This window comes from Microcebus murinus, chromosome 24 (assembly GCF_040939455.1).
Source record: "Microcebus murinus isolate Inina chromosome 24, M.murinus_Inina_mat1.0, whole genome shotgun sequence".
NCBI classification, from domain to species: domain Eukaryota; kingdom Metazoa; phylum Chordata; class Mammalia; order Primates; family Cheirogaleidae; genus Microcebus; species Microcebus murinus.
In genome coordinates, this window is record NC_134127.1 from 16342521 (window position 1) to 16369207 (window position 26687).

A 26687-nucleotide genomic window follows, 5' to 3' on the forward strand; every position below is an offset into this window, starting at 1 on the left:
TGACTACTTAGAATTTCTGAATTTTTGCTCTTTAGTTTATACTCATGTTTAAAACAATATTTCCCCATATCATCTTTTCTACTTAAAATGTTTTCCCACTAGGTTTTAACTCCTGTACTATTCCGATCATAAACCTATGTCTAAAAACTACATAGTTTTAATTGACATTACAGTATCCTATATAAATTAATATACATAATTGTTCCTTTGGATTAATTGTTATAACTAATTAAAAATTGTATACTAATTGTTGTGGGAAATGTAGTTCAGCTGAATAAATAAAAAGTAGATGTGTTAGGTTATATTAAGATTTATTGGACAGTGAAATAACTTGGAAGAAAATAAGCAGTCTCCATTCTCAGACATATTTTTCAGTTATTTATAATCTTAACTCCATTGCTTTCCCTTTTATCCAAGTTTCACATAGGCGGCATTACTTACATTTATTTTAAAAGACTGGAGCACACTGGTCTGTACCATCAGTAGCACATTTTGAAAATTGAGGTACAATTTAGGATAAAGTTAACCTGAGAAGGTTTTAAAGTTAAATGAAATTTAAAGATGCTATAATACTGGATAATTAAGGATTTGAAATAAATAATTATACTTAGTATTATTTTTAAATAACTAAATCAGTTCTTTAATTTTTCTTCTAAAACTTAAATTCAGCATTAATGTCACCATCTTCCCTTTATTAATGCCATTTGATCATCAGCAGCAGCACAACATCCAGTGCCTATACCCATAGATCTAGAGCAGCACTGTCCGGTAGAACTTTCTACAGTGCCAGAAATGTTTTGTGTCTGCACTGTCTAATACAGTAGCCATTGTTAGCTACACATGCCTAGCAAACGTGTGAAATGCAGCTATTGTGACTAAGGAACTAAATTTTAAATTTTATTTAATTTAAATAGCCATATGGTTAGTGGTTACCATATTGGATAGATCTAGAGTCTAATTTTTGTGCTTGTAGGGCATGGTCCTTTGAACTCAACTCATGGATTTTTATATACACATTTCAAGGTATGTAAAAGTCTTGCTCAGGGAAGAGAGAAATGAAAGTGAGAATGGGCATCTGGGAATTACAAGTTGAGGACAGAGTGGAGGAACTGAAGTTTAGGAAGAAGAAAAAAACACTTTGCATACTCTACTTTAACTGTAATAAAATGGTAAAAGCACATCTATATTCAAGTCTTACTTGAAGGAACAACAAAATGGTTTGCCCATTTCTTAAAAAGTGTTCCCCAATGCCTGAATTTCCTTTTTTAATCAGGGACAAATTTTTTATTTCATATTTAAAGATAGAATACTTAAAAAGATCAATAGCTAGAGGAAAGAAATAATTGTGAAATTTTTCTATCAAAATCTGAGACTCCCTCCTACTCCCACTATATGTCACACTATACACAAAATTAGTTTGAAATAACTTAAGGTTCTATAAAAGTTAAAACTAGAAAACTTCTAAAAGAAAATGGGAGGGAATGTTCATTACCTTGAAATAGGCAAAGATTTTCTAGCATATAGGAAGCAGTAAATGTAAAAGAAAAATATTAATAATTAAGACTTCACAAAAACAAGAACTTTTTGCTTTTCAAAAGATATTATTAAGAGAACATAATCCCAGTATATATATCTGACAAATATCTGGTATACAGACTACATAAAGAACTCTTACAATTCAAATATAAGACAAACAACTCAGTAAAGAATGGGCAAGGGATTTGAACAGGCGCTTCATGAAACAAGATGTATGAGTATGCAAATTACAACCATACACAATACCAGCTTACACCCAGGAGAATGGCTAAAATGGTTAAAAAGATGGACAATAAGAAATGTTGGTGAGAATGTGGAACGATTAGAACTCTCACACTACTTGTGGGAATGTAAAAATTGCACAACCACTTTGGAAAGCAGTTTGGCAGTTTCTTATAAAGTTAAGCATAAACTTGACATGTGACCCAGCAATTTCTCTTCTAGGTATTCATCCAAGAGAAATGAAAACATATGTGCACAAAAATACTTGTACACTAATGTTCATAGCGTCTTTAGTCATGATAGCCTCAAACTGGAACATCAGCAGATAAATGGATAAACTGTGGTATATCCATACAATGGAATACTATTCAGCCATTAAACATAACGAACTTCTGAAGCACACAACAACATGGATTAATTTCAGAAACAGTACTGAGCGAAAGAAGCCAGACACTGAAGAACATATACTGTGGTTCCATTTATATGAAGTTCTAGAATCAGCAAAACTGATCTACAGTGATAGCAATCATGAGTGTGGGGTATGGTCGAGCTTGACTGTAGAGAGTTGTGAAAAACTTCCTGGGCTGATGGAAATGGTCTTTATCTTTAGGGAAGCTGGTTACATGAGTGTACACATTTGTCAAACTCATCAAACTGTACATTTAATATGGTGCATTGTATATAAATTATATTTCAATAAAGTTAATTTTTAAAAAAATATGAATGATGTCATGTTTTTGTTCTGATATGAGATAACCAGGTATATATACAAAGGTACATTATTATTAGGGTTTGGAGATAGCAGAATGTCCATGAGGGTATAGAAATAACTTAAAATGTAAAATTTGCCAATTTAGAATTTAATCATTAGCTGGCTGTGTATATTTTAAACTACATAATGACAAATGTTCTGCAAGGCTACTTAATATTTTTGTGTTCTTTGTGACTGTATTCAACCTTTAATAACTTTGGTTATATCATAATCTTGTTTGGATGGAATACACATGTAACTTATGAATATCTCTTTTAGGCGTATAGTTTTATGCAAATACTTAGTTTCCCTGTTAGATCCTTAATATTATAAAATTTTTAAAAGAAATATTAGTGATTTTTTATTTGTTTATTTTACTATAACTTAGGAAACTTTTGAGAAGAACTTTGAAAGAGAAACAAATAAAATAAGTGAACAAAATGATGCTGATAATACTAGTGTCATGTCTGTATCTTCAAATTTCGAGCCTTTTGCAACAGATGATCTAGGTAAGCAGAATTTTGTATAACCTTAAAACACGACTTTAAGTTGATCCAGTATGGTCTTTGAATTGCATTGATAAACAAAAGTCTAAAAAGGCAAGGTATGATTGAAAGAACATGGACTTAAGTGTTCATCAGTCTAAATTCAAGAATATTCTGTCAACTCTTTTACTGTGGCCCAACCATCTAACCTTTCTGACTCTGCATATGTTACCGAAATGGGGACATTATCTACCCTGCTATGTTCTTGTGAAAAATATATACATATGATAATGTATACGAAATGCCCAATTAGAGTAGTATCTGGAACTTGTCAAAGCAAATTTCCCTTCCTTACATTGTGACATTATTTTTTTACTAATACGTTTTGATGAATATGTGAAAAAGTCTGCTTTACATATTCTAAAATATTTTTGTTCTGAATGCAGGTAATACTGTGATTCACTTAGATCAAGCATTAGCCAGAATGAGAGAATATGAGCGTATGAAGACTGAAGCTGAAAGTAACTCAAATATGAGATGCACCTGCAGGATTATTGAGGATGAAGATGGTGCTACCGCCACTACAGTTAATAATTTAGAAGGTAGGGCCGGGCGCTGTGGCTCACGCCTGTAATCCTAGCTCTTGGGAGGCCGAGGAGGGCGGATTGCTCAAGGTCAGGAGTTCAAAACCAGCCTGAGCAAGAGCGAGACCCCGTCTCTACTATAAATAGAAAGAAATTAATTGGCCAACTGATATATATATATAAAATTAGCCGGACATGGTGGCGCATGCCTGTAGTCCCAGCTACTCGGGAGGCTGAGGCAGGAGGATCGCCTGAGCCCAGGAGTTTGAGGTTGCTGTGAGCTAGGCTGACGCCACGGCACTCACTCTAGCCTGGACAACAAAGCGAGACTCTGTCTCAAAAAAAAAAAAAAAAAAAAAAAAAAAGAAAAGAAGGTGTCTGTTTTATTGATTAGAAGTAGTAATCATAATTCCATGTAAAAAATTAAAAACCCTACTTGATATATAATAGTAGTTTTATTACTGCTTTCTTTTAGTTGTTAGAGGTAATAAAACTACATAAATGTTTATTTGTATTTTAGCATAAAATCATCAGAATATAGTAGTTAAAGCTTTGCATAAGGGCATATGTATAATGTCATAGGCTTTGTTTTTGCTAATGTATCATTTTCTTTTTAAAAATAGAAACTCCTGTTATTGAAAATCATAGTTCACAACCACCTGTAAGTGAAGTTTCTACTGTCCCGTGTCCTAGAATTGATACTCAGCAGCTGGACCGGCAAATTAAAGCAATTATGAAAGAAGTTATTCCTTTTTTGAAGGTAAGCATTAATTTTTTAAAGAAATAAACTTTCTGTGTTTTGTTTTTTGATTTATATAAAAGACTTCATTGTAATAAATTCTGACAATACCGGTAAACAAAAGGAAAAAAAACTGAAAATCACTCATAATTTTGTTACCCAGCGATAGCCCTACCAGCATTTCTTGAGCTTTTCTGTACTGTTTTGTACACATAAATGCATGTTCTGCTTTTCTCATTTACTATACCATAAACTTCTTTCTAAATCATTTTGTAGGTTTGAATAGTGGGGGAAAAAGAACTGAGAAAACGTTATAGAATTGGCTTAAATGAATTCAATAGCAGAAGAGGGATTAGAATCTTGAGATTACTTAATATAGATTATTTATAGACTCACCTCAAAAAGTTAGCCATGATTTGGATTATTTTATAGTTCACACATTCTTCTAAAGGAAGATTAAAAAGAGATTTGTCTCAAGTGGTTTGTTACGAAAGTTAGGAGATAATGTTGATCCTCAAGACATTTCATAATATCTAGAGACATTTTTAGTTGTCAAGATGGTGTGTGGAGGAGGGTTGAGCTGGTGTTATTGGCATCTAGAGTTTAGAGGCCAGGGTGCTGCTAAACATTCTACAATGCACAGGACATCAGTGGTAAAGAGGTTGAGAAACTTAGTTAGAAGATAATAGGGAATTTGGTAGAAAGTACATGGTTGTAAGAGTAGTTGAAATTAAGTGAACTGCAAACAGGAAGATAGGCAAAATAGAAATGGGTAATTCTCCTTAAGGTACAAAAAGGAAGTGATGAAACGTATTGGATTAGCCACATCTTTTACTGGCTATTCTCTGGTGTGTCAGAATTGTCAAACCTCTGTCAATATGTATAGGGGTGGGAATCTGGCTTATCTTATGAACATATATTTCTAAACATATATTTGAAAATTGAGAAGCATCTATGCAAGAAAAATAAAATTTCATATTATATGAATTAATATTTTTTAAATAATAAGTAAGTTTATATCCTAACCAACAAGGATTTTTTCTCAGGAGCACATGGATGAAGTATGCTCTTCTCAGCTTTTAACTTCAGTAAGACGCATGGTTTTGACCCTTACCCAGCAAAATGATGAGAGCAAAGAGTTTGTAAAGTTTTTTCATAAACAACTTGGAAGTATATTACAGGTAAGAGTTTATACATTTATGACTTACCAATATGTACCATGTGGTTAGGGTTTTTTTGGTGGTGGGCCATTTTCTGACATTACACAATTTCTTCGGGTAGACATGCAATCTAGTATCCACTTGGGATGATATTTTAATACTTTTTAGGTTAGTACTTTAATTGGGTAAAAAAAATTATATTAGGACTTATCTGTATCTTCATATAACTTGATCATCTCTAAGACATGTCTCAACTCTTAAAAATTTGATTGGTTTGATTTTTCTTCTACCTAATGAGATCATTTTAAGTTTGAAATATTTACAAAGTATTCTGTGACTTTTTCTAAAATAATTTTTGACTAATCTGGGAGATTTCGGAAGCCAGAAACCAGCTACTAATTGTAGAAACTTTTTAAGCTGTAACAGTAATCTTAAATTATATTAAGGCAGTGGTTCTCAGCTAGGGGAGATTTTGCCTCCCAGGAGACATTTAGCACTGTGTGCAGACATTTAGTTTATCACAGAAAACGGGATGGAAGGAGGTAGGGAGGAAATAGGGAAGGGCAGGTCCTGGCATTTAATGGGTAGAGGCTAGGCATCTTGTTAAATATTTTACAGTACATTGGACAGTACCTCACAACAAAGAATTATCAGGCCTTTAATGTCAATAATGGCAAGTTTGAGAGATCCTGTGTTAAGTAAGGTTACCTTATTTACCTCATATGACAATATCTTTACCTTTATATTTACCTGAATATTTTCCCATTGAGATAGTTCAGTGATGTATATTATTGTTCTAAATTAGATGATACATTTTTCTTTTCATCTATATTACAGAATTTTCTTATGAAACATTGGCTTTCTATTTCTATGTTTAAAACTGATTTGAGATACAGTATTATCACTGTCAACTAACTGTTTTAAAACTTAGGCTTGATGCAAATTTCTGTCAGTATAATTTTCCATTTTGTTAGTATTAAGACTAAAGTATTTGTTCAATATTAGTTCCTAACTTGTCCTCACTTTATTTAATCTAATACTACTAACACATAAGGAATGTAAGACATTGATGGTATTGTGCGTTGTAGGAATCCTTTGAATAGAATTCACTGGCAAAATTTACTGGCAGAAAACTGAAAGACTGTGGAGAAGATCTTGTAGAAATATCTGAAGTATTAGAAATGTTTAGAATAACTTTTACATAAATGTATTTTTATAAGTTTTACTAGCTAGTTTATTCCTATAGAAAGAAGTAACTCCATTTTAGAATGAGGCTGAAAGAGAAATTATTTATAATTTATTTTTTTATCAAGATCCAAGCAGCCCTTCCTCAGTTTTACCTGCTGTTAATCATAATTGTGGGCAGATCTCAAAGCATTAATTCAGACATAAAAGTCTAAGAAAGTTTGACTGCTTTCCTTTTACTCCATTCTGATATTTTCACAGGGGACATACTTGAAGAATAAAATAAAGTTAATTTTCATTAAATATTGCCCAGAATATTGAAAAGTTTTTATGAGCTAAAGCTTAAATTACTGTTGTCTACATTTTTCCTTCTGAAAACTGTTCAGGCATTTTTTTTTCACCAAGCATCCAGCATATGTACTTCTTCCTATGGTTGTACTAGATAAGCTAGTCCTTTTTTTTTTTTTTGAGACAGAGTCTCACTTCTCTTGCCCGGGCTACAGTGCTGTTGCGTCAGTCTAGCTCACAGCAACCTCAAACTCCTGAGCTCAAGTGATCCTCCTGCCTCAGCCTCCAGAGTAGCTGGGAATACAGGCACGTGCCACCATGCCCGGCTAATTTTTTTCTATGTATTTTTTAGTTGGCCAATTAATTTGTTTCTATTTATAGTAGAGACAAAGTCTCGCTCTTGCTCAGGCTGGTTTCGAACTTCTGACCTTGAGCAGTGCACCTGCCTTGGCCTCCCAGAGTGCTAGAATTACATGCAGGCGTGAGCCATCACGCCCAGCCTAAGCTAGTCTTTTGACAGGAGAGAGGGACAGGCTTGTTTGCTAGTTGTTTGCTTGTTTTCTAAATAGCATAGTCCATATTTTTAGGAAGAAAGAAAAGAAGTGATTTTATAAAAATAATTTGTAGAATATAATAGACTTGTTTATTTGATGATTGTCAATTTGGAATAATAAAAAGGGTCAGAATCTAGTTTAAAGAGAGTTTATTTATGCGCAGAGTTTGAGGAAAGCCACCTGGGAAGCATAATTCCAAAGAATGGAAGATGATGTTTCCAAAGTGTAGACGTTTGGGATCATTTATGTAGACAGTGTTTAGGGAAGCATAACAGAATTTCAACATCTTTTTATGTAAGGCTTAATGCATAGCTACAACGATATGATTAGTTGAAGTGGTCTTTTTCTTTTGGAAAAGGTATATTTAACATTGCACACCAAAGATGCAACAGTCATGGGGCTTTTGTGCCATCTTGTCTGAGTTAGGTATAGGACAATAAAGGAGGTAGTTAATCTTTACCAAAGATCAGTGATTAGAATGGGGGGGAGGTCTGGTCTCTGGTTTCTCCGAGTTATTAATATTTACAGAACAAGAACAATGAGGAAAGAGAGTTAATTTACAAACTAAGAAACAGAAGTTGCAAACATGCTACTCAGTCTCCAGGATTTCACTTCCCCCTTGGCACAATAAATTTAGAGGATCTTGAAATTTTCTTTTCTTTTATGTGATTCTTTATTTCAACTTGAATAGAGCTAAAGTTTACTTTTAAATTGATTCTGAGGAAAAATTTAAATTAGAATGACTGGTTGACTTATGTGAAACAAGTACCTTTAAAAGTACTCCATTGGTGCCATTTAGATATGGAAGACTTTGTATTTTCCTCTCATATCACTTATTACTGTACTGTATGGAAACTTTCTTGGGATTAGGAATCCCCTGTCTTACTCATTTATGCCCAGCAATTATATTAAGTAGAGGCTAAGCTTATGGATGACCATGTATATTCTTTTCTTTCCGTGGTGTATATGCTTTTTAAGCAGAACTGGCAAGATTCCTGCTTAGTAATACAGTAATATTCTTTAGTATTATTAACCTATTTTTCCTTAGTAATCTTAGCCATTAGTTTTAAGTTTTTCAATACTTAAAAGTAATAAAATTATTTTTCTCTACATAGGTATTGTTAATCGTCTGCATTGCTCTACCCATAATTGAATTTTACTATCATCTTAAACTCATTTGGTCTTCTTTGAATAGGATTCACTGGCAAAATTTGCTGGCAGAAAACTGAAAGACTGTGGAGAAGATCTTCTTGTAGAGATATCTGAAGTGTTGTTTAATGAGTTGGCTTTCTTTAAGCTCATGCAAGATTTGGATAATAATAGTATAACTGTTAAACAGAGATGCAAAAGGAAAATAGAAGCAGCTGGAGTGATACAGTGTTATGCCAAAGAGGTAATAATAAATAATATCCATTTTGATTTTAGGATAATTAGCACATACGTATAGTTCTTGATCATTATTAATAATAACTATAATCATATTGTACCTCAGCAAAAGTAAGTTAATTTTAGTAATCAATCAGATTGTAAATTAGTACATGTGCTAGCCACATATGGAATCTGAGGAATAACAACAGTGGCTAAAGATCAGGAATACAGACCAGAATTAATGCTAAATGTATGGTGTCAGCCAGTTCACGTTATTGTACCTTATTCAGGCCTTAGGAGAGGAGGACTGGGCTCCTGCTGCCTGCCATATATATTTTCTGAAAACATATATTACCCAGAGGTCACTCCCAGCCAACACACATGCTTGTTTATTAATTAGGAATTTGGTTGCAACATTGTCAAATTAGTCTTGATCACATGTGAAATTGGTGAGTTTGTTTCCCCAAACTTGAAGCGTACCAGCAGGCTTTTCCCCTAGATTTGCACCCTTTTCTTGACCCTCTTTTATGAGAGGGAAAGCAAGCCAAGACCCAGACAGAAAAAGATAGCCCTTCTTCCTTAGAATCAAAGTAGACGAAGTCAAGCTATCTATTCCACATTTAACCATGATGTTTATATTCTAGATATAAGTAAATTAATTTCGGATAATTTTAACCTTTGCTAAGAACTTGAGGAAAATAAAATGTCATAATACCATAATAAATGATTGGAAAATAATGTATCATAATAAGTGATCAGAAAACAGTCTCCTTTCAATCTACTTTGATAGTCTCATGAGGCTCTTTGAGGGGATGAAACATGAGTTAAGACATGAAAGACAAGGAGTTCATAATTAAGAATAAAGGGAAGAACATTCCATGTAGAGAAAACTAAGTGTAAAGGTTCTAAGTCAGGAGTGAGCAGTTTGGAGAATAGAAAGCCGAGGAGAGCAGGAACACATTACATGCTAAAAGTGTAAGAGATGAGGTAACAGAGGTAGGTAAAGTCAAATTATGGGGCCTAAGAAATTGTGGGAAGGGCCTTTTATTCTAAGTATGATCGAAACCCATGGGAAAGTTTGAAATAGAGGAATGACATAATCTCATGTGCAGTTTAAAAGATTTGTCTGGATACCATATTGAACAGAGATTGTGGGTGAGTAGAGATAGAAGCAAAGAGACCAGTTGTAAGGCTGTTGCAGTAGTCCAGGTAATAAATGATAATTTAATGTCTTAGATTACTGTGCAACACTGATGTAATTAGTGTAATTGAGTCAATAATTAATATGTGGTTAATGTAATTAGTGTAATTGAGTCAATAATTAATATGTGGTTAATGATAGCAAGCAAAGGCTGGTTCCTAATTTTCTGGCTTGTGCATCTGAGGCATGAAGTGTGATTTACTGAGGTTGGGAAGACTGAGGGAGGATGGGGCTTGGAAAGAAGGGAATCAAGATTTTTGTTTTTGACTTGGTAAGTTTGAGACACTTGTTGGATAGCCAAGGAGTACTCAGGTGTACAGTGTTGGTTTTGTTTTATTTTTTAAAAGATTTAAATAAAAGAGTTTAATTTACATTTTTTTTTTTTTTTGAGACAGAGTCTCGCTTTGTTGTCCAGGCTAGAGTGAGTGCCGTGGCGTTAGCCTAGCTCACAGCAACCTCAAACTCCTGGGCTCGAGTGATCCTTCTGCCTCAGCCTCCCGGGTAGCTGGGACTACAGGCATGCGTCACCATGCCCAGCTAATTTTTTTTTTTATATATATATCAGTTGGCCAATTAATTTCTTTCTATTTATCGAGTGATCCTTCTGCCTCAGCCTCCCGGGTAGCTGGGACTACAGGCATGCGCCACCATGCCCGGCTAAATTTTTTTTTATATATATATCAGTTGGCCAATTAATTTCTTTCTATTTATAGTAGAGACGGGGTCTCGCTCTTGCTCAGGCTGGTTTTGAACTCCTGACCTTGAGCAATCCGCCCGCCTCGGCCTCCCAAGAGCTAGGATTACAGGCGTGAGCCACAGCGCCCGGCCTGAATTTACATTTTTAAGAAAGCATTCAGCTCTTTGGATAATGGTTTAAAGTTTACTGAATACCTACCTAAGTGTATTGCTAAATGGTGTTTTATTGATTTGCTTTATAGGCCAAAAGGATTCTTGAAGATCATGGCTCACCTGCTGGAGAGATATATGATGAAGACAAAGTATGTGCTAATTAATTTTTGCCTAAACATAATGCTTTTGAAACACAGAATTAAATAATTTTAGTAGCTTTTACCTTAGCGTTTGATAGCAGCATATTTTATCAAATGTCTGCTCTTCTGACAAACCTTTTTCTTTGAAAAATAAAACTAGATGTCAAAATTGATTTTTTTGTTTTTATTAGATAATGATTATTTTTATGATAGACTTATTATAGACCTTTTAAAAATGTACTTTAAAGAATTAATTACTCAAATTTATTTGTGACTAGGACAAGGATGAGACTGAAACGGTTAAGCAGGCTCAAACATCTGAGGTGTATGATGGCAAAGGTCCCAAAAATGTAAGATCTGATATTTCTGATCAAGAGGAAGATGAAGAAAGTGAAGGATGCCCAGTGTCTATTAGTAAGTTAAAAGGCTCTGTACTATGTTCAGAGAAGCTATTTGTAGATCATTTACTGCAACAGTTTAGTAGATTGTAACAAATAGAGAATTATAAGAAGCAAAGAACTTTGATTTTGAATTTCACTTTGACCCTGACTAAATTACCTGGCTTTTCTGCACCACAGTTTTCTTGTACTTACTCTTTTAAGGATTTCAAATATTGTATGTAAAGCACCTGTGCCATGCAGGAATATGACAAATCTTAGCTATTCAGATTGAAGTGCTGAAATTTACTAAAAATTATGTATTGATCAACTTAGATCTGTCTAAAGCTGAAACTCAGGCTTTAACTAATTATGGAAGTGGAGAAGATGAGAATGAGGATGAAGAAATAGAAGAATTTGAAGAGGGCCCTGTAGATGTCCAGACTTCACTTCAGGCTAACACTGAAACTACAGAAGAAAATGAACATGACAATCAGGTATTTCCGTTGCAGACCAGCATACCTTCCACCAGTCTTATTTTAACTACTGAAAGCAGATCCTTCTGAAAAATGTCAAAATTTACATCTTCCCTATTCTCATTTTCATGATACAAGTCTCATTAATATGCTTATTAGAATCTGAAATCCTAGTTTATTTTTATGTTCGTCAATGTATAACTTTAAAAGCACTTTAATCTTTTATAGTTTTATCCTAGTCATACATGGAAATACTGTGTAACAAAAATAAGAATATTCCATTTCTTACCTCTGTCTCATCCTGCTTCATAGGAAACACTTTGTACAATTTCTTCTGTTATTTACCTCTATATTTCTGAATAATATGCACATGTGTGTATATTTGGATTAAATCCATATTTAACCAAATATTTAGAGTTAACCAAACTATGTAAATATTGTTGACTACTGAACCAAGTAAATACTGTTCATTGCATAGTGTTATTTTTCTCTTGAGTTTAATAATTATCTCAATTTTTTTTTTCTAGAGAAAAACACAAGACCAGGTTTATTTCATACATTATTCACACATTTTTTTCATTTTCTAATTTATACATAATATACAAAGAAGTGAAGTTAACATTATTTCATATGAACCAATAAGAGCCAGGACTTAAGACAAACTGATCCAGAAACAATCCATATCAAAAGGAGACATTCAAAAGTAAAGCCTAGGTGTTTTTGCCCAATTAAATTTCTTTAATCTGAAATGCCATTTTCAGATTTTACCAAATTTCATGCTAACTTCCTAAAAGGTGGAATTGGAGTGGGCACCAAAAATGGCAGACCGTAACATTTCTACAAGGATGTGTTTTTCTAGAATAGGCCTAAGAATATTGGGAAGATTGGGTTGTCAGCATTGGGACACATGGGAACATCAGGACCCCAGAGGGTTGAGTTTCCCAATGTGTAATATTCTCTAGAATTGCCATTTTCTAAATTTGCAGAGATTTAACTGCTTATGCCAACAGAGGGCAAGAATGAAGACTAGGAATTCAATTGTACAAAGACAGGTTAGTCATTATCAATATCCAACAAGGACAGCTTTGATCCTGAAACCATGGGCTGATACTGGGAACAAAATTTTGACAAGGGGCCAAGACACTCTAAGGCTGGCAAAACAAAGTAGGAAAGAGTGGAAGCGAGCAACTTTGTGTGGGGGTGGAGGAAGCACTGCTACTGTGACTGGGACATGCTGATGAACCAGTGTGACTACAAGAAGGAACAATGACAGGTGGCAGGATTTAATGGCCTCAACAAGGAATGTTGGGTTAGAAAACTAGAATAACTCAACATCAAACATGAAAAAGTATGCCTGGCACCCCAAACTTTATGCCATTATTTTTAGGTTCATGATATGAACAGCTAAGTGATAAAACCTTTATATTCAATATTGTGCTCAGAAGGACTGCTTTTCCTCTGCAGACCTCTAGTAAAAAATCCCTTCCGTGTTCAACTGACAGCATGTTCATTTTAGTTTTCAGCACTAAACACTAAACATAAGTGGGTTAACATAAATGTTCATACAAAATACTGACTTCAACAAAATACAAAGCACTTTCTTTATCTTTCAGAAACTGAATATACACAGCAAGTTTTTCCAAAATATTTTCATAGGCAAAGGATTAAAAACGATTTTAATTATACACATATGCTCACAATTTTGCCTTAAAAAGATTGTTGGGAAATGTACATAAGGCCGCTTGTAAATGTACATCATGTTACTGTTATGTCTTATGTCCAGAGGAAAAAATGGTATCATACAGATTTGCTCTTACTTGGGAATAGGCTATTCAAAAATACAGTACTCTTCTGTACAAAGAAAAAAGTCACATCACATTTAATAAGATGGAAAAAGCATTGGCTCCATGGTAACCAAATATCTCAGTCCAATACTTTCTATTATGCACAATACCCTGACTTCAATTGAAAGTGATCCAATCCTAGCATGTCCATATTAACAGAGTCGACAACTATGTTATAAAACAAAACGTTTCTCACAATAATAAAAAGAAAGTTGGTTCATACTTCTTAAACCATATAAAGATAAAAAATTTTTAAAAAATCACTCTCAATTTGGAGAAATAAATTCACATTATACAACACTATATTGCCAGGTCAAAGAGGGCAGGGACATAAATGTACACTAAAATGCAAATGTTTCCCAAAGAGATAAAACAAATTCCATTTACAGCATGAAGGTTTACAAATGTACACCTGTATAACCAAGGAAGGTGTCACTACTAAATTAGCAAGGCTTTTTATAACAATATTGAAACAAGATTTGCTTTCAAAGTGTAAACTTACACCTATTACTACACACACAATGCATATATTTATAGAAAGCAAAAAAAGCTATTTGAATATGTAATCATGCTTAAATGTTAAGCTATCAAATTCACTTTTCAGTGGCCCCTTTTCACCTCTATATGATTCCTACTTCTTGCATCTACTGTGAAAAAGCAAAATAAAGCTCAACACTTCCTCAACATAGTTTTGTAATTCTATATACAAAACAAAATACAAATTTTTACTCTTTCTCATTGCAAACCAAACTGAAAAGTTAATATGTGACTTAACTTTTCATTTAGTGCACTTAACTGCATGGAAGTGTCACCATGATTTTGTTTTTTTCTAACTCTTACAACAATTACATATGTAAGTATATACAATATTTCTGTACATTGCCAGAGACATTTTAGGGCAGTATTTGTATTAAAACAGCACATCTTCTGTAAATGTTAGGTTCTTTTCATCTCAAATCATTTTATTCTCGTCTTTCTTGCTGCATTTTTATTTGCATGATAGTTTGTGAATTACCAAAATACAACTTAACTTTCTTTTTAAAATATTAATATTTATGCAGTTGATTGTTAATCTGTTATAAAAGGCGTCACATCACGCAAAAGAAAAAAAATAAGGATTATAATTCTATATACATCTCTATAAACCTGTTGTGCTATGGGGTTGTAGACCTACCAGACTGCAAGCCAGTTTATTAAAAGAATACTGTACTTTTTCCTTTAAAAACTATTTTTGTGACTTTACAAGGTAAAAATTTACAAAATATGTGACAGCTTTTTTTTGATAGTTACATCATATACAGGCATTCTGTGCTTTGCCAGCAATCCAATCTGATCAATTTTTTAGTTACTTCATTTTCCTTGCATATATACCGAAGTCTTTGCTATATCCTCCAATAGCTGTATAAACCTCCCAGTAGAATTTCCTACATGAACAAAATTTGTAATTTTTTCCTTCCCCTTTTTCCTTCCTGATACATTCCCCCTTTCTGCTTCATTCTAGATTTGTCTATTCCTTAGAACTGTTGAATAGCTATTAGCCTAGGAATCCCCTTACCATTTTTCATTATCTCTATTCCTGGAATCTACTTTTTATCTTACTTGGTTTATTGCCTTAATTTAGTGGAACATATCCCAGTAACTTGCTGAGAAAAGAGTACATAAAATATAAATATTTTGAGACTTTATGTATCTGAGAAAATCTTCTTCCATGTTTGTTGAAAATATTTTCCCTCAGGTCTCTGAAGTTGCTGCATCTTTATCTAGTTTCTGGTGTTACTATTGAGAAGTTTGATGCCTTTCGTAGTTCTCATCCTTTGTACACAGTGGTCTCTGCTTAGTCAACAGATTGACTTTCACAGTATCACAGTGCTTGTGTTCACGTGAGCCTTGTTTGACTTAATAATGGCCCCAAAGTGCAAGAGTAGTGATGCTGGCACATTGTTATAATTGTTCTATTTTATCATTAGTTGTTAATCTCTTCCTGTGCCTAATTTATAAATTAAACTTTATCATAGATAGGGAAAAACATAGTGTGCTCCCATGGATAAGAGAGGACTATGGTATATCTTATTTTTCCTCCCTACTGTAGAAGTTTTTCCTCCTGGAATTCTGAAATTTTACAGTGATATACATGTTGGAGTCTTTTTTCATTCACTGTAGTGGGTTAAAAAAACTATTTTTAAAGTCTGTATTATGTCCTTTGGTTTGGTACATTTTCTTTTATTTTCTTTATTTCTTCCACACCATTTTCTCTTTTCTCTTCTGGAATTAATATTATTAGACATTATTAGCCCTCATGTGTTGGTCTAATTTTCTCTTCCTTTTATTGTTCTTATTCACCTCATCTTTTTGTTTTGCTCTCTTGGAGATTTTCTTGACCGTAAGAGTTGTATTATATGAAATTATTTATTTTTTATTTTATTTTTTTTGATACAGAGTCTCACTCTGTTGCCCAGGCTAGAGTGCCATAGCATCAGCCTACCTCAAATAGCAACCTCAAACTCCTGAGATCAAGCGATCCTCCTGCCTCAGCCTCCTGAGTAGCTGGGACTACACGCACTCACTACCATGCCCGGCTAATTTTTTCTATATGTTTTAGTTGGCCAATTAATTTCTTTCTATTTTTAATAGAGATGGGTTCTTGCTCTTGCTCAGGCTGGTTTCAAACTCCTGACTTTGAGCGATCCGCCCACCTTGGCCTCCCAGAGTGCTAGGATTATAGGTGTGAGCCACTGTGCCTGGCCATATGAAATTATTTTTATTTTCATTTTAGCTGTTATATTTTTAATTTCTAAACACTTTTTTCCTTTTTTTTTTCCTGATCGTTCCATTTTTATAGTGCCCTGTTATTTTATGATAGCAGTATCTTCTGTTATCTGTCCAGAGGCTTTCTTCAAATATTTGCTGAACCTTGGTTGTTATAGTAAAAAATGATGTACCAAAAAGTGAGTTGGGGGGTTTATTGGGCTTCACTGCAGGACATTTGGGGAAAGAAGCCAGCATTTTCATAGAAATTGCCAAAACATCAGTATCTATTTGTGTTTCCTTTGGAGTGGTTTAGATTCTAAAGAAGGATCTTCTAGTCTTATGCCTGGTGTATATAAGCTTGGCTTCTGGTATTCTGGAATTAGATGTGGGAATGGGGTGAGATCCCACTGTTATACAGACTTGCACTAAATTCTTTGTTTTCAGTACGACACTTCATTTGTGCCTTTTGTACCCTACCCCTAGTTCCAGCTGGCCCCCAGGTCTCAGGCTCTCTAGTTCAGGTCTCTAAAATAAATTATTATAATCTCCCACTTTCTATTGAAGTTGGAGCAGGAAACACAGATGTCCACATTTTTCTTATATAGTTTTTTTTTTTTTTTGAGACAGAGTCTCACTTTGTTGCACAGTCTAGAGTGAGTGCCATAGCGTCAGTGTAGCTCACAGCAAACCTCAAACTCCTGGGCTCAAGCGATTCTCCTGCCTCAGCTTCCCCAAGTAGCTGGGACTACAGGCATGCGCCACCATGCCCACCTAATTTTTTCTATATATATTAGCTGGCCAATTAATTTCTTTCTATTTATAGTAGAGATGGTCTTGCTCTTGCTCAGGCTGGTTTCGAACTCCTGACCTCGAGCAATCCGCCCGCCTCAGCCTCCCAGGGAGCTAGGATTACAGGCATGAGCCACCGCGTGCCCAGCTCTTATATAGTTTTAAACAACTACCACCACTGCCTTTTCATCACCAGCCTGTGCATCACCACCATACTCTTTTCTTTCTTGATCTTGTCAGTTATGAGGTGAAATAGTTTTTGTTCCATTCATCTGCTGAAGGCATTCAACTTTGTTAATCTTCTCCTCCTGCTTAGTTCCTTTCCCATTTTCTTAATGTCTACGCATATAGGTGTCTTGTAGTTTCCTTTAAGATAGAATCTGACAAAAATAATAGGATCTATTTTATTCCAGTTCTCTATTATTTTGAGGTTGTTTAAGAAAAAAAGGAAACCTTTTTACTTAGTCCTTTTGAAATTGCAACCAAAACCTCCTTCTTGAAACACTTTTATAAGATATTTTTTAAATTCTCTTGGGGCCAAGGATAGTGGCTTATGCCTGTAATCCTTTGGGAGGCCAAGGTGGGAGGACCACTTGAGGCCAGGAGTTTAAGACCAGCCTGGGCAGCATAGTGAGACCTTGTTTCTAGCAAAAGAAAAAAATTTCCCTTGTGTGAAAGTCTCTGCTTGGACAAAAGCCACACATGAGTAACCATCTCTTTATAAAGTGACCATATGTTTCAGACCCAACTATTAAAAATATTTTTCCTTCTAGGTTCTACAACATGACTTTGAAAAAACAGGAGAAAGCAAAAATGTCCCATCAGAACAAGAACTCACTAGTAAAGGTAAATTTAAATAAGTGTTCAATTTTAAGATTATTTAAAGTGCCCTTTATGTACTTACAAGCTAAAAAATTCTAAATAGCAAATATAAGTTTGAAGGCACTTTGGACCTGATGTAAATCTTTTGTATAAAACATAAGGAGTCTTTGTTTTTGCAAACAGCAGTTAAAGAAAAGTAAACAAACATTTTCTTGCACAGAAAAATTTTGTAAAGAGCATCTTTAGGTACAAATGTGGGGGATTTTTTAAAAAATACCTATTTGTGGGTTTTATCCTTAAAAGTCCTGATTCGTTGGAAATTGGGTGGATTTTAGGAATCTAATTTTTGAAGCATTCCCAGATGATTCTAATCAACTAAATTTGGGAATCATTGGTAAGAAAAATTTGTAGTTTTCTTTTTGGTCTTAAATGTCTTGATTACTCTCAGTCACGCACATTGTAATAATAGAGGGTAAACTTAACATCTATTGCATTACACTAATAATAAGCATTTCTTTTGATGACAGATGACCAAGATAACTCTCCTGTGAAACCCTGTTACCTCAATATCTTGGAAAATGAGCAACCTTTAAATAGCACTGCTCATAAGGACTCACTTACTACTATTGATTCATCTAAACAGCCTAACCCTTTGCCATTACCTTTAACTGAAATTGAAACCTTAGTGCCTAGAGTCAAAGAAGTTAAGTCTGCTCAGGAAACTCCCGAAAGTTCTTTGGCTGGAAGTCCTGATACTGAATCTCCAGTGTTAGTAAATGACTATGTAAGTATCATTTACATTTCCAAATATTTCTGTTTTTCATTTCTGTGCATATTTCTTCATTTTCAGGTTAACATTTTCATCATATAAACTAAACTCCATTTTGTGTTTAGATTTAGAACCTGTTGTAACATTTTCATTTTTTATTCACACTTTAAACTTGAGCAGAAGGGTGGTAGTGAATTGAGATCACCATCTCAAAATCTACAAGCTGTGTTCTACTTTTTATAGTTTTGATAACCTAAGAGATGAGTTGTAGGTGGCAATTTTGAGAGAGTTCAAGTTCAGATCTGAAGTGATGATGATACATGAATCATTTTTCTTATACACTACCCATTCTTGACTTCCTCACTAAATCTTTGGTTTCTTTTTGGTTTTTTTCTTGAGACAGAGTCTCACTCTATTGCCCGGACTAGAGTGCCGTGGGGTCTGCCTAGCTCACAGGCAGTCTCAAACTCCTGGACTCAAGTGATGTTCCTGCCTCGGCTTCCCGAGTAGCTGGGACTACAGGCATGCGCCACCATGCCCGGCTAATTTTTTCTATATATTTTAGTTTGCCAATTAATTTCTTTCTATTTTTAGTAGAGATGGGGTCTCGCTCTTGCTCAGGCTGGTTTCCAACTCCTGACCTTGAGCGATCCGCCTGCCTCGGCCTCCCAGAGTACTAGGATTACAGGCGTGAACCACCGCGCCCGGCCTGATTTATAACATAGTATTTGATTCAAGGTAAGTACTTTTAGGTCTAAGGATTATGCTTCATTTTTAAAAAATTTCTATTTTTAAATATATTTAGTTATGATTTCATAATTTCTCAGAAAGGGGGTTTATAATATTTCAAAAACATTAATAGAAAGAGAAGATCTTTTAACTGTTTTGTTTGCCTCACTACCAGTAAAATTATACATTTAAAACTCTGAGAGTTACCTGTTAGATTTATGTATGTGTGTATGTTTTTGAGACAGAGTCTTACTCTGTTGCCCAGGCTAGAGTATAGTGACGTCATCATAGCTCACTGCAGCCTCAAACTCCTGTGTTTCAGTGATCTTCCTGCCTTGAACTCCCAAAGTTCTAGGATTACAGACATGAGCCATCACATGTGGCCAGATTTATTATTCTTATTATCATTTGATCAGTGTGTAGAGTTGCCGTAGAAGACATTCAATTAAAATTAATTAATCTGAAGTTAGATTATAAAGGCTCTTGAATTTGAATTTTAGGCAGGCATCCCTGCTGAAGGTTTTTGCGCAAGAAAGTGAAATGGTCAAAGGTATGGTCTATAAATATAAATCTAATGTCTCTTGAAGATATATTGTCAACGAAGCTATGTTAGGAGGCTCTACTATTATATAAGTATGAAATATGAGCTAAATGAGAGTACGATGGGTGAGAAATATAAGAAAAAAGAAAAACCTAACATTTCTTCTTGAGTAATTGATAGAGTGATGATACTATTAAAAATGAGAAAGGAGAAGTAGGAGAAGAAAAGAATTCAAGTTTAAGAAAAACAGTTTTTTGAGGTGTTCACAAAAGGAAGTTACTAAATTCATATCTCAGATTTCTAATGGAACCTCATCAGAGTTGACATATTGAAATGTTTATAAATGTTTACTTACATTCTGCTGGATACAGCTCTGATGTAGTCTATAATTATTTTAGCGCTCAGTATAACTACTGTTTCTTCCTTTAGTATGTATTAACTGGCTCTTTTTTTGTTAAAATGAGAACAAAAAAGCTTCACAGTTTGGTTACAGCTGTGAATTGTAGCCCTTCTTTTGAACTCTATATTTCTGAACTATTTATGGAGCTGAATACAGAAGAAAACCAAATATGGAGATAATTATTGATATATAGTTATATATATAAGAATCCACTTCATTTCTTGGTGTAGATGACTTTGGTTTAGATCCAGAGATACAGTGCATGTTTTTCATGAAATACAATTTGTCTTACAGGAAGCAGAATCTGGTAACATAAGTCAGAAGTCTGATGAAGAAGATTTTGTAAAACTTGAAGATTTACCTCTTAAACTGACAATATATTCAGAGGTATTTGGCTCTCTGTAATTAAACTTGTCTTTATATAACACATATCGTTAAAGTGAAAAATGATTTGTATTTTAAATTTTCATCCCAAAGGCAGATCTAAGGAAGAAAATGGTAGAGGAAGAACAGAAAAACCATTTATCTGGTGAAATATGTGAAATGCAAACTGAAGAATTAGCTGGAAATTCTCAGACACTAAAAGAACCTGGTAAGAATAATCAGTTTTAACTTTATATTGAAAAAGTTTTGAATATTAATTCTATTTGTTTTGTTTTTTTAATGTGCCTCTAGGACATGGGAAATTTTAAACAAATATTGGGAAGAAAAGCATAATTCTGTAAAAATTTTAGTTCAGCTGTATAATTTATAAAACAGCATTGTCAGATAATTTTTTTCTATTTTTAAACTCTTCAACTTTAGCAGAGTAATATATGCATGCACATTATTTAAAAAGAAAGGAACAATTAATGATAATAGCAAAAACCTTTTTGAAATGATTGATTTTTTAGTTCTTTCAGAGAAGACTAAATATTTTATGATTTTTCTTAATGTTTTGAATTCAGATAATAATGTCTAATAATGTCTCTTACCTCTCTTGTGACAAGTATATATTTAGTCCTACCTCTTCTCCTCCTTTCAGTATTTGTATTATTTTCAGTTTTTCTCTTTTTTACCTTTGTTTTAAATTTATAGATTTTTCTAGTTTCATCAACTTTGGTCATTACCCCTCTATTTCTCCTCCCTCCTTCCTTCCACCTTCTCTGTTCACTTGTACCTATATTCTTACATTATTATGGTTATTAAAGTAATACTTGTAAAGTAACACTTATATTTAGTTTTTGCAACTATAATAAACATTTTGTACTTTTTATGAGGATGATTCTATGTAAATATCATTCATTGTACAGCCAAGTAGTAGTCCTACATTTTTTTCTTTTCAAGTGTGATAGCTCAACCCCTGGACAGCTCTGAGAATGTTTCTTGTATCAAGGTCAAACGATTTTCTTTTTATTATTTTCCATCAATTCATCAATTGATTAAAAGCATATGATATTTTCTTGCTTTGTTTTTTTTGGAAATAGGATGAGGAGAAGGATAGACCATTCAGATATCAAACCTTCAGTTAATTCCCAGTTTTCAGCCCAGTTCTGCCTGTTAGAATATGGTGCCCATCTTAATGCAGCCACATATAGTGCTTCTAGGCTGCAGCTTCCTCTGCTTTCTTTCAGCATGCCCCCATCTGCTTTGAGCATTCTGGTAATGTGTTGATATCATCTGTTTTCTGTTTCTTCAGAACTACTACTACTCTTTTGTTGATCTAGATTTATTCCTTTTTAGAGTTCTTTTTTTTTTTTCTAGTGGAGTTTTTTACAGGGACAGGAAATATTTGCTCAGTCTGCTGTCTTGAAATAGAAACTCTCACCTGTTCTTTTTTACTATGTGCTATCAGGGAATTGTTTTAGCAAGCTAAGTTAAGATTTTCTATAAAATAACCTTAGATTAAAAGTAAAAGCCTTACTGGAAGAGAACAATGTTAAATTAATTTCTAGTAATTCAATAATAATTAATAAAGCATTAATTATTATTCTGTTTTTCAGAAACAGTGGGACCCCAAACTATATGAGATATCTTCAGAGGCTCATCTAACTCTTTCTTTACATAGTCAATGCATATTTGAAAATGATACTAAATAAACATCTGTTTTGATCTGTATAAAAATGTAAATTAGTTTGACACTGCATTTTTGATAGGTGTGCTAATTTCTGCCCATGGTAGTTTAAAACATAAGCAACTGAATTCTGGACAGATTTAAGCCTTGATACACTGTGTAATTTTTATTTTTTCTTTTTGGTCTTGATTCTTTTTTCCCATTGTGATGTTTGATAAAGTTATATTTAAAATGTAGTTTTAAATAAAGTTTGGACTTATCTATAAAGTATCTTTTTTGGAAATTATGTTGAATTCTATATAGCAAGTCAGTGTTCTATATGTAGTTTTAGGCTATTCAGAGAAGAGCAATGGTTAAGAGTTAGAGAACTATATTATTTATTATAAAGCCCCCAGCCATTAGTTGAGTCTTCCAAATAATACCAGTGTTGCTGCTATGGGATCTAAAATTCTTTTAGAAACCTGCAGATCCTATTACTATGAATAGGGCAGGTTATAAACATGTCTGGGATACCTAGGAAGTTCTTGTAGATACTTATTAATCCATTCAAATTTGGTAATAAGTTTAGAATGTATGTCCTTAGTACCTAGAACTTACATCATTATGTATTAGATAAGTATTTTCCAGAATTCCAAATACTATATATATATTGCCTCAGTCTAAAAATTTTAAAAAATCTTTATATAATTAGGGAATATTTCTGCACAGACAAGTAATATGTGATTAATTTTAAATGAAAAACTAGACTCTTTCAAGGAGGGATAAATACAACTAAGTTTATGTAACAAAACAGTAAGACTCTGTAGTCCTTCAGGCAAACTTGCCTTTTCAGATGGTAATTTAAGACCCAAAGCATAGTAGTTGCTTTTGTGTGGAGGAGGGGAAAAGCAGGTGCACAGGTAAAAGTATTAAATTTATGTGACTTCTTCATCACTAAGTAAATCAACTTTTAAAAGATGATTTACCTTTTTATCCCAAATTTTCTGTATTCTCAATAAGGCTTCAAATAGCCAGTCAACAATGATTAAGTCAACCATAATGATTCTTCCTTGAATAAAATATGAAGAATTAGTGCTAAGTAGTTTTAAATTTGTTAACAATTGACTGAAATACTCCATAAAAAGAGAACTTGGTGGATATTCCTTTAAATTCTTACCTGCCTAATACCTCAATGTAAAACTATAATGTCAAATCAAGGAGTATTAAATGAGGATTTCCCCATGTGTTGCTACTTAATTTAAATTGTGTATGACATATGTCTCCAACTTTAATTAAACCTATTCAGAAAACTACCAATTCAGAATCAGAAATTCCTGTCTGGTTGGCCTAACTTCAGGGAAGTTGGAACAGTAAGTTACATTATGTGAATACTCAAATTCTATATTTTCTAGACATTAAGCAGGAAGGGGGAAAAACTTCATTTTGGTATACTCAGGCCAAGCCTTACATATTGCGGCTTGTGTGCGCGCTCTTTCTCTCTCTCTTTCTGCATGCATAGTAAAGATAGATACAGTGGAAGAATTGTATTTATATCTTAATTATTAACATAATATCTATGAACATTATTAAAATTGCTTATTTGTGTTATAGCTGCTGTTATTTAGTCTATTATTTTTCTATTTTAGTAGATAATTTAGTTTTAAAATACCTAGGGCTTGACAGCAGATAATTTAATATTTTTTTCCATAGTAACTATTGCTAAAAGGTTAGGCATTAAATATTCTTGTTTGTCTTAATTTTTAAGATAAAATTTTGATTAGAGACAGAGAAATGGTTAAATGTGTGAGAGAGAACCCTATGCAGGTTGAGATAATGCCTAAAATAATAAGCTAGCCAGACTGTGGAGGTACTCTTTGTATTTTGTAAACATTCACTTTGGGTAAATGCTTTTTCACTATTAATAAATGTATATCCTATCTACAACTCTGAATCGTATTTTCATTTAAATTAACATATTAATTTATGCTTTAGAATTTGTTCCAGAATCATGGCTTTGACAGTTTTAAATGTAAGAAAATCAGGACATGAAAAATGACATATTGATTAGCCAGAAAGATTGATTCAACTTGAGACCATTTTTCTTACAGTGAAACATATACTCTATTATTTCTTATTTATATTTATTTTATATACTGTTCTAAGAATGTAAATGTTGGATATGGTGTGATAAAATTCGGTGTGGCCACAGGAGGAAAAGAGAATTAGACTTGTAAGGAAGAAGTTTATTACACTCACAGGTTCTAGAGAGGAGATCACCATGTGCCCATAGGGGAAAGTAAAGCACCAAATTTTGGTTAGGTGGCAGAAAACAAGAGCAGTAGGAAAGCCTAGTTAGAGCCTTTATTGAAGTTTCCTGAGGAAAGGCAAGGCAAGGCAAACAGTTTAAGATTGGCTAGTTTGAATAATTCGGTGGGCTTTCGGCTAAAGGGATGGTCTCTGATTGCCTGGTACCTGTCCCTGGGATGATTTAGGGCAGGAGGAATACAGGCTTTGTGTGTGAGGAGAGATAGATAAGGTGGTGTGGTTGAGGCTATAGACCTGGGATTGAGTAGTTTGTATATGAAGGAAATGCTCTTTGCCAATCCCTTTACTATCTCTCGAAAGGGCTAGCCCTGTGAGCAGTGGTTCCTCACTAACCAGCAAGCTTTTTAAGATGTCAAAACATCATAAAATACAGAAAATAAAAAGCATGATTAATACATGTACTATATGGAGAATAGTCTTACATTTACTCAGAAGTACAGACTTGTTTCTTGTCCATTTTTCTTTAAAATAAGCAGCTCATTTGTCAAAAGGATATTGACTCTGGATTTTACTTATTTCACTATACAAATGTAGATATCTAGTTGCCTTGACTGAAAGAGCCAGCATTTCTTGTTCTTGTACAATTCTAATTTGTTACTGTGATATTCCCTGATTTTACATGTATGATTTCTTCCTCAGACTCACTGGTGTTACTAATTGGCTCATTTTCTGAAAATTAAGGAACAGAAGGAAACTCTGCCTACAAATGACTTTGATGCATGTGTACACACACACACGTACACACATGTTGAGTATCCCTAATCTGAAATGCTCTAAAAATCAAAAAGTTTTTGAGTTCCAACATGATGTTCAAAAGAAATAATTGTTGGAGCATTTTGGATTTTCACATTAGGGATGCTCAACCAACCAGTAAGTACAATGAAAATACTCAAAAATTTGAAAACATTCAAAATCAAACGCTTCTGGTTCCAAGCATTTGGAATAAGGGATAGTCAATTTGTGTGTGTGTGTGTGTGTGTGTGTGTGTGTGTTTGTGTGTGTGTGTGTGTGTGTGTATTTCTAATTATCTTACCAGTTCATTTCATTTTCACAGACTTAGAAACTAATGTAACAAAAGAAATTTGGGGCCAACAATTTAGAGAGCTATTGATTTGGTTATTTGAAAAATTAATCACAGGATAAAGTTTCCATACAACAGAATTCTATTATGTCTCTTTTACATACTAAATGCATTTCTTGCATTGAGGCTTTTCCTAAGTGTAATTACCTGTCCCTTATATACATGTGTAACAAGTCACATGTGATTAATTTGAAAATAAATCATATATTTGTAAATATTAAATTATTTTGCTAGAAATCCTCACCTTTAATACACTGTGTCTCCAGAGTATAGCTACCTGCTTAAGGCTTTTCTGTTGATCAGGTAACATCAAAAGGCTTTGAAAGATATAAAGTGCTATATCAATTTATAATGGTAGTATTCTATATTTGTGTCAAACCTCACTTTAGCGAGACTGTGAACACATAGAGTTTTCCCATAACCATCACTATTTACAAAAATTTCACTCACCTGTGTGACCATCACCTGTTGTCTCAGTTATATTCAGAATTTTCCTAGACTAGAAATAGGCATGGATTATTCTATCAAATGAAATAGTGTTCATAAAAATGTTTGACTGTAAGTGCTGTACAAATTTAAGGTGTATATCCATGTCAGAGGAAAAGGCACAGGAAAAGAAGAGCCAAATTTTTTCTCAAATTTAGACAATTCAGGTTAATATTTCTTACCCAAAATGCTTGGGACCAGAAATA

General features: G+C 33.7%; 1 protein-coding gene across 26 annotated transcripts in view; it reads left to right on the forward strand.

Moving 5' to 3' along the window:
* Positions 1-24533, forward strand: part of PCM1 (pericentriolar material 1) — an 87777-nt gene extending 63244 nt beyond the window's left edge. For 23 of the 26 annotated variants that reach the window (XM_075997340.1, XM_012785022.3, XM_075997343.1 and 20 more), the window contains 13 exons: positions 2898-3018; positions 3441-3596; positions 4202-4338; positions 5364-5498; positions 8700-8897; positions 11012-11071; positions 11341-11476; positions 11776-11936; positions 18070-18142; positions 18646-18902; positions 20852-20944; positions 21035-21149; positions 22540-24533. In XM_075997340.1, coding sequence (XP_075853455.1) covers positions 2898-3018; positions 3441-3596; positions 4202-4338; positions 5364-5498; positions 8700-8897; positions 11012-11071; positions 11341-11476; positions 11776-11936; positions 18070-18142; positions 18646-18902; positions 20852-20944; positions 21035-21149; positions 22540-22565 — 1668 coding nt within the window. In that variant the 3' untranslated portion in view covers positions 22566-24533. Of the gene's footprint in view, positions 1-1980; positions 2844-2897; positions 3019-3440; positions 3597-4201; positions 4339-5363; positions 5499-8699; positions 8898-11011; positions 11072-11340; positions 11477-11775; positions 11937-18069; positions 18143-18645; positions 18903-20851; positions 20945-21034; positions 21150-22539 lie in introns of those variants that run through there. The other 3 variants (XM_075997356.1, XM_075997357.1, XM_075997355.1) reach the window with 2 other exon arrangements.
* The last annotated feature ends 2154 nt before the right edge of the window (positions 24534-26687 follow it).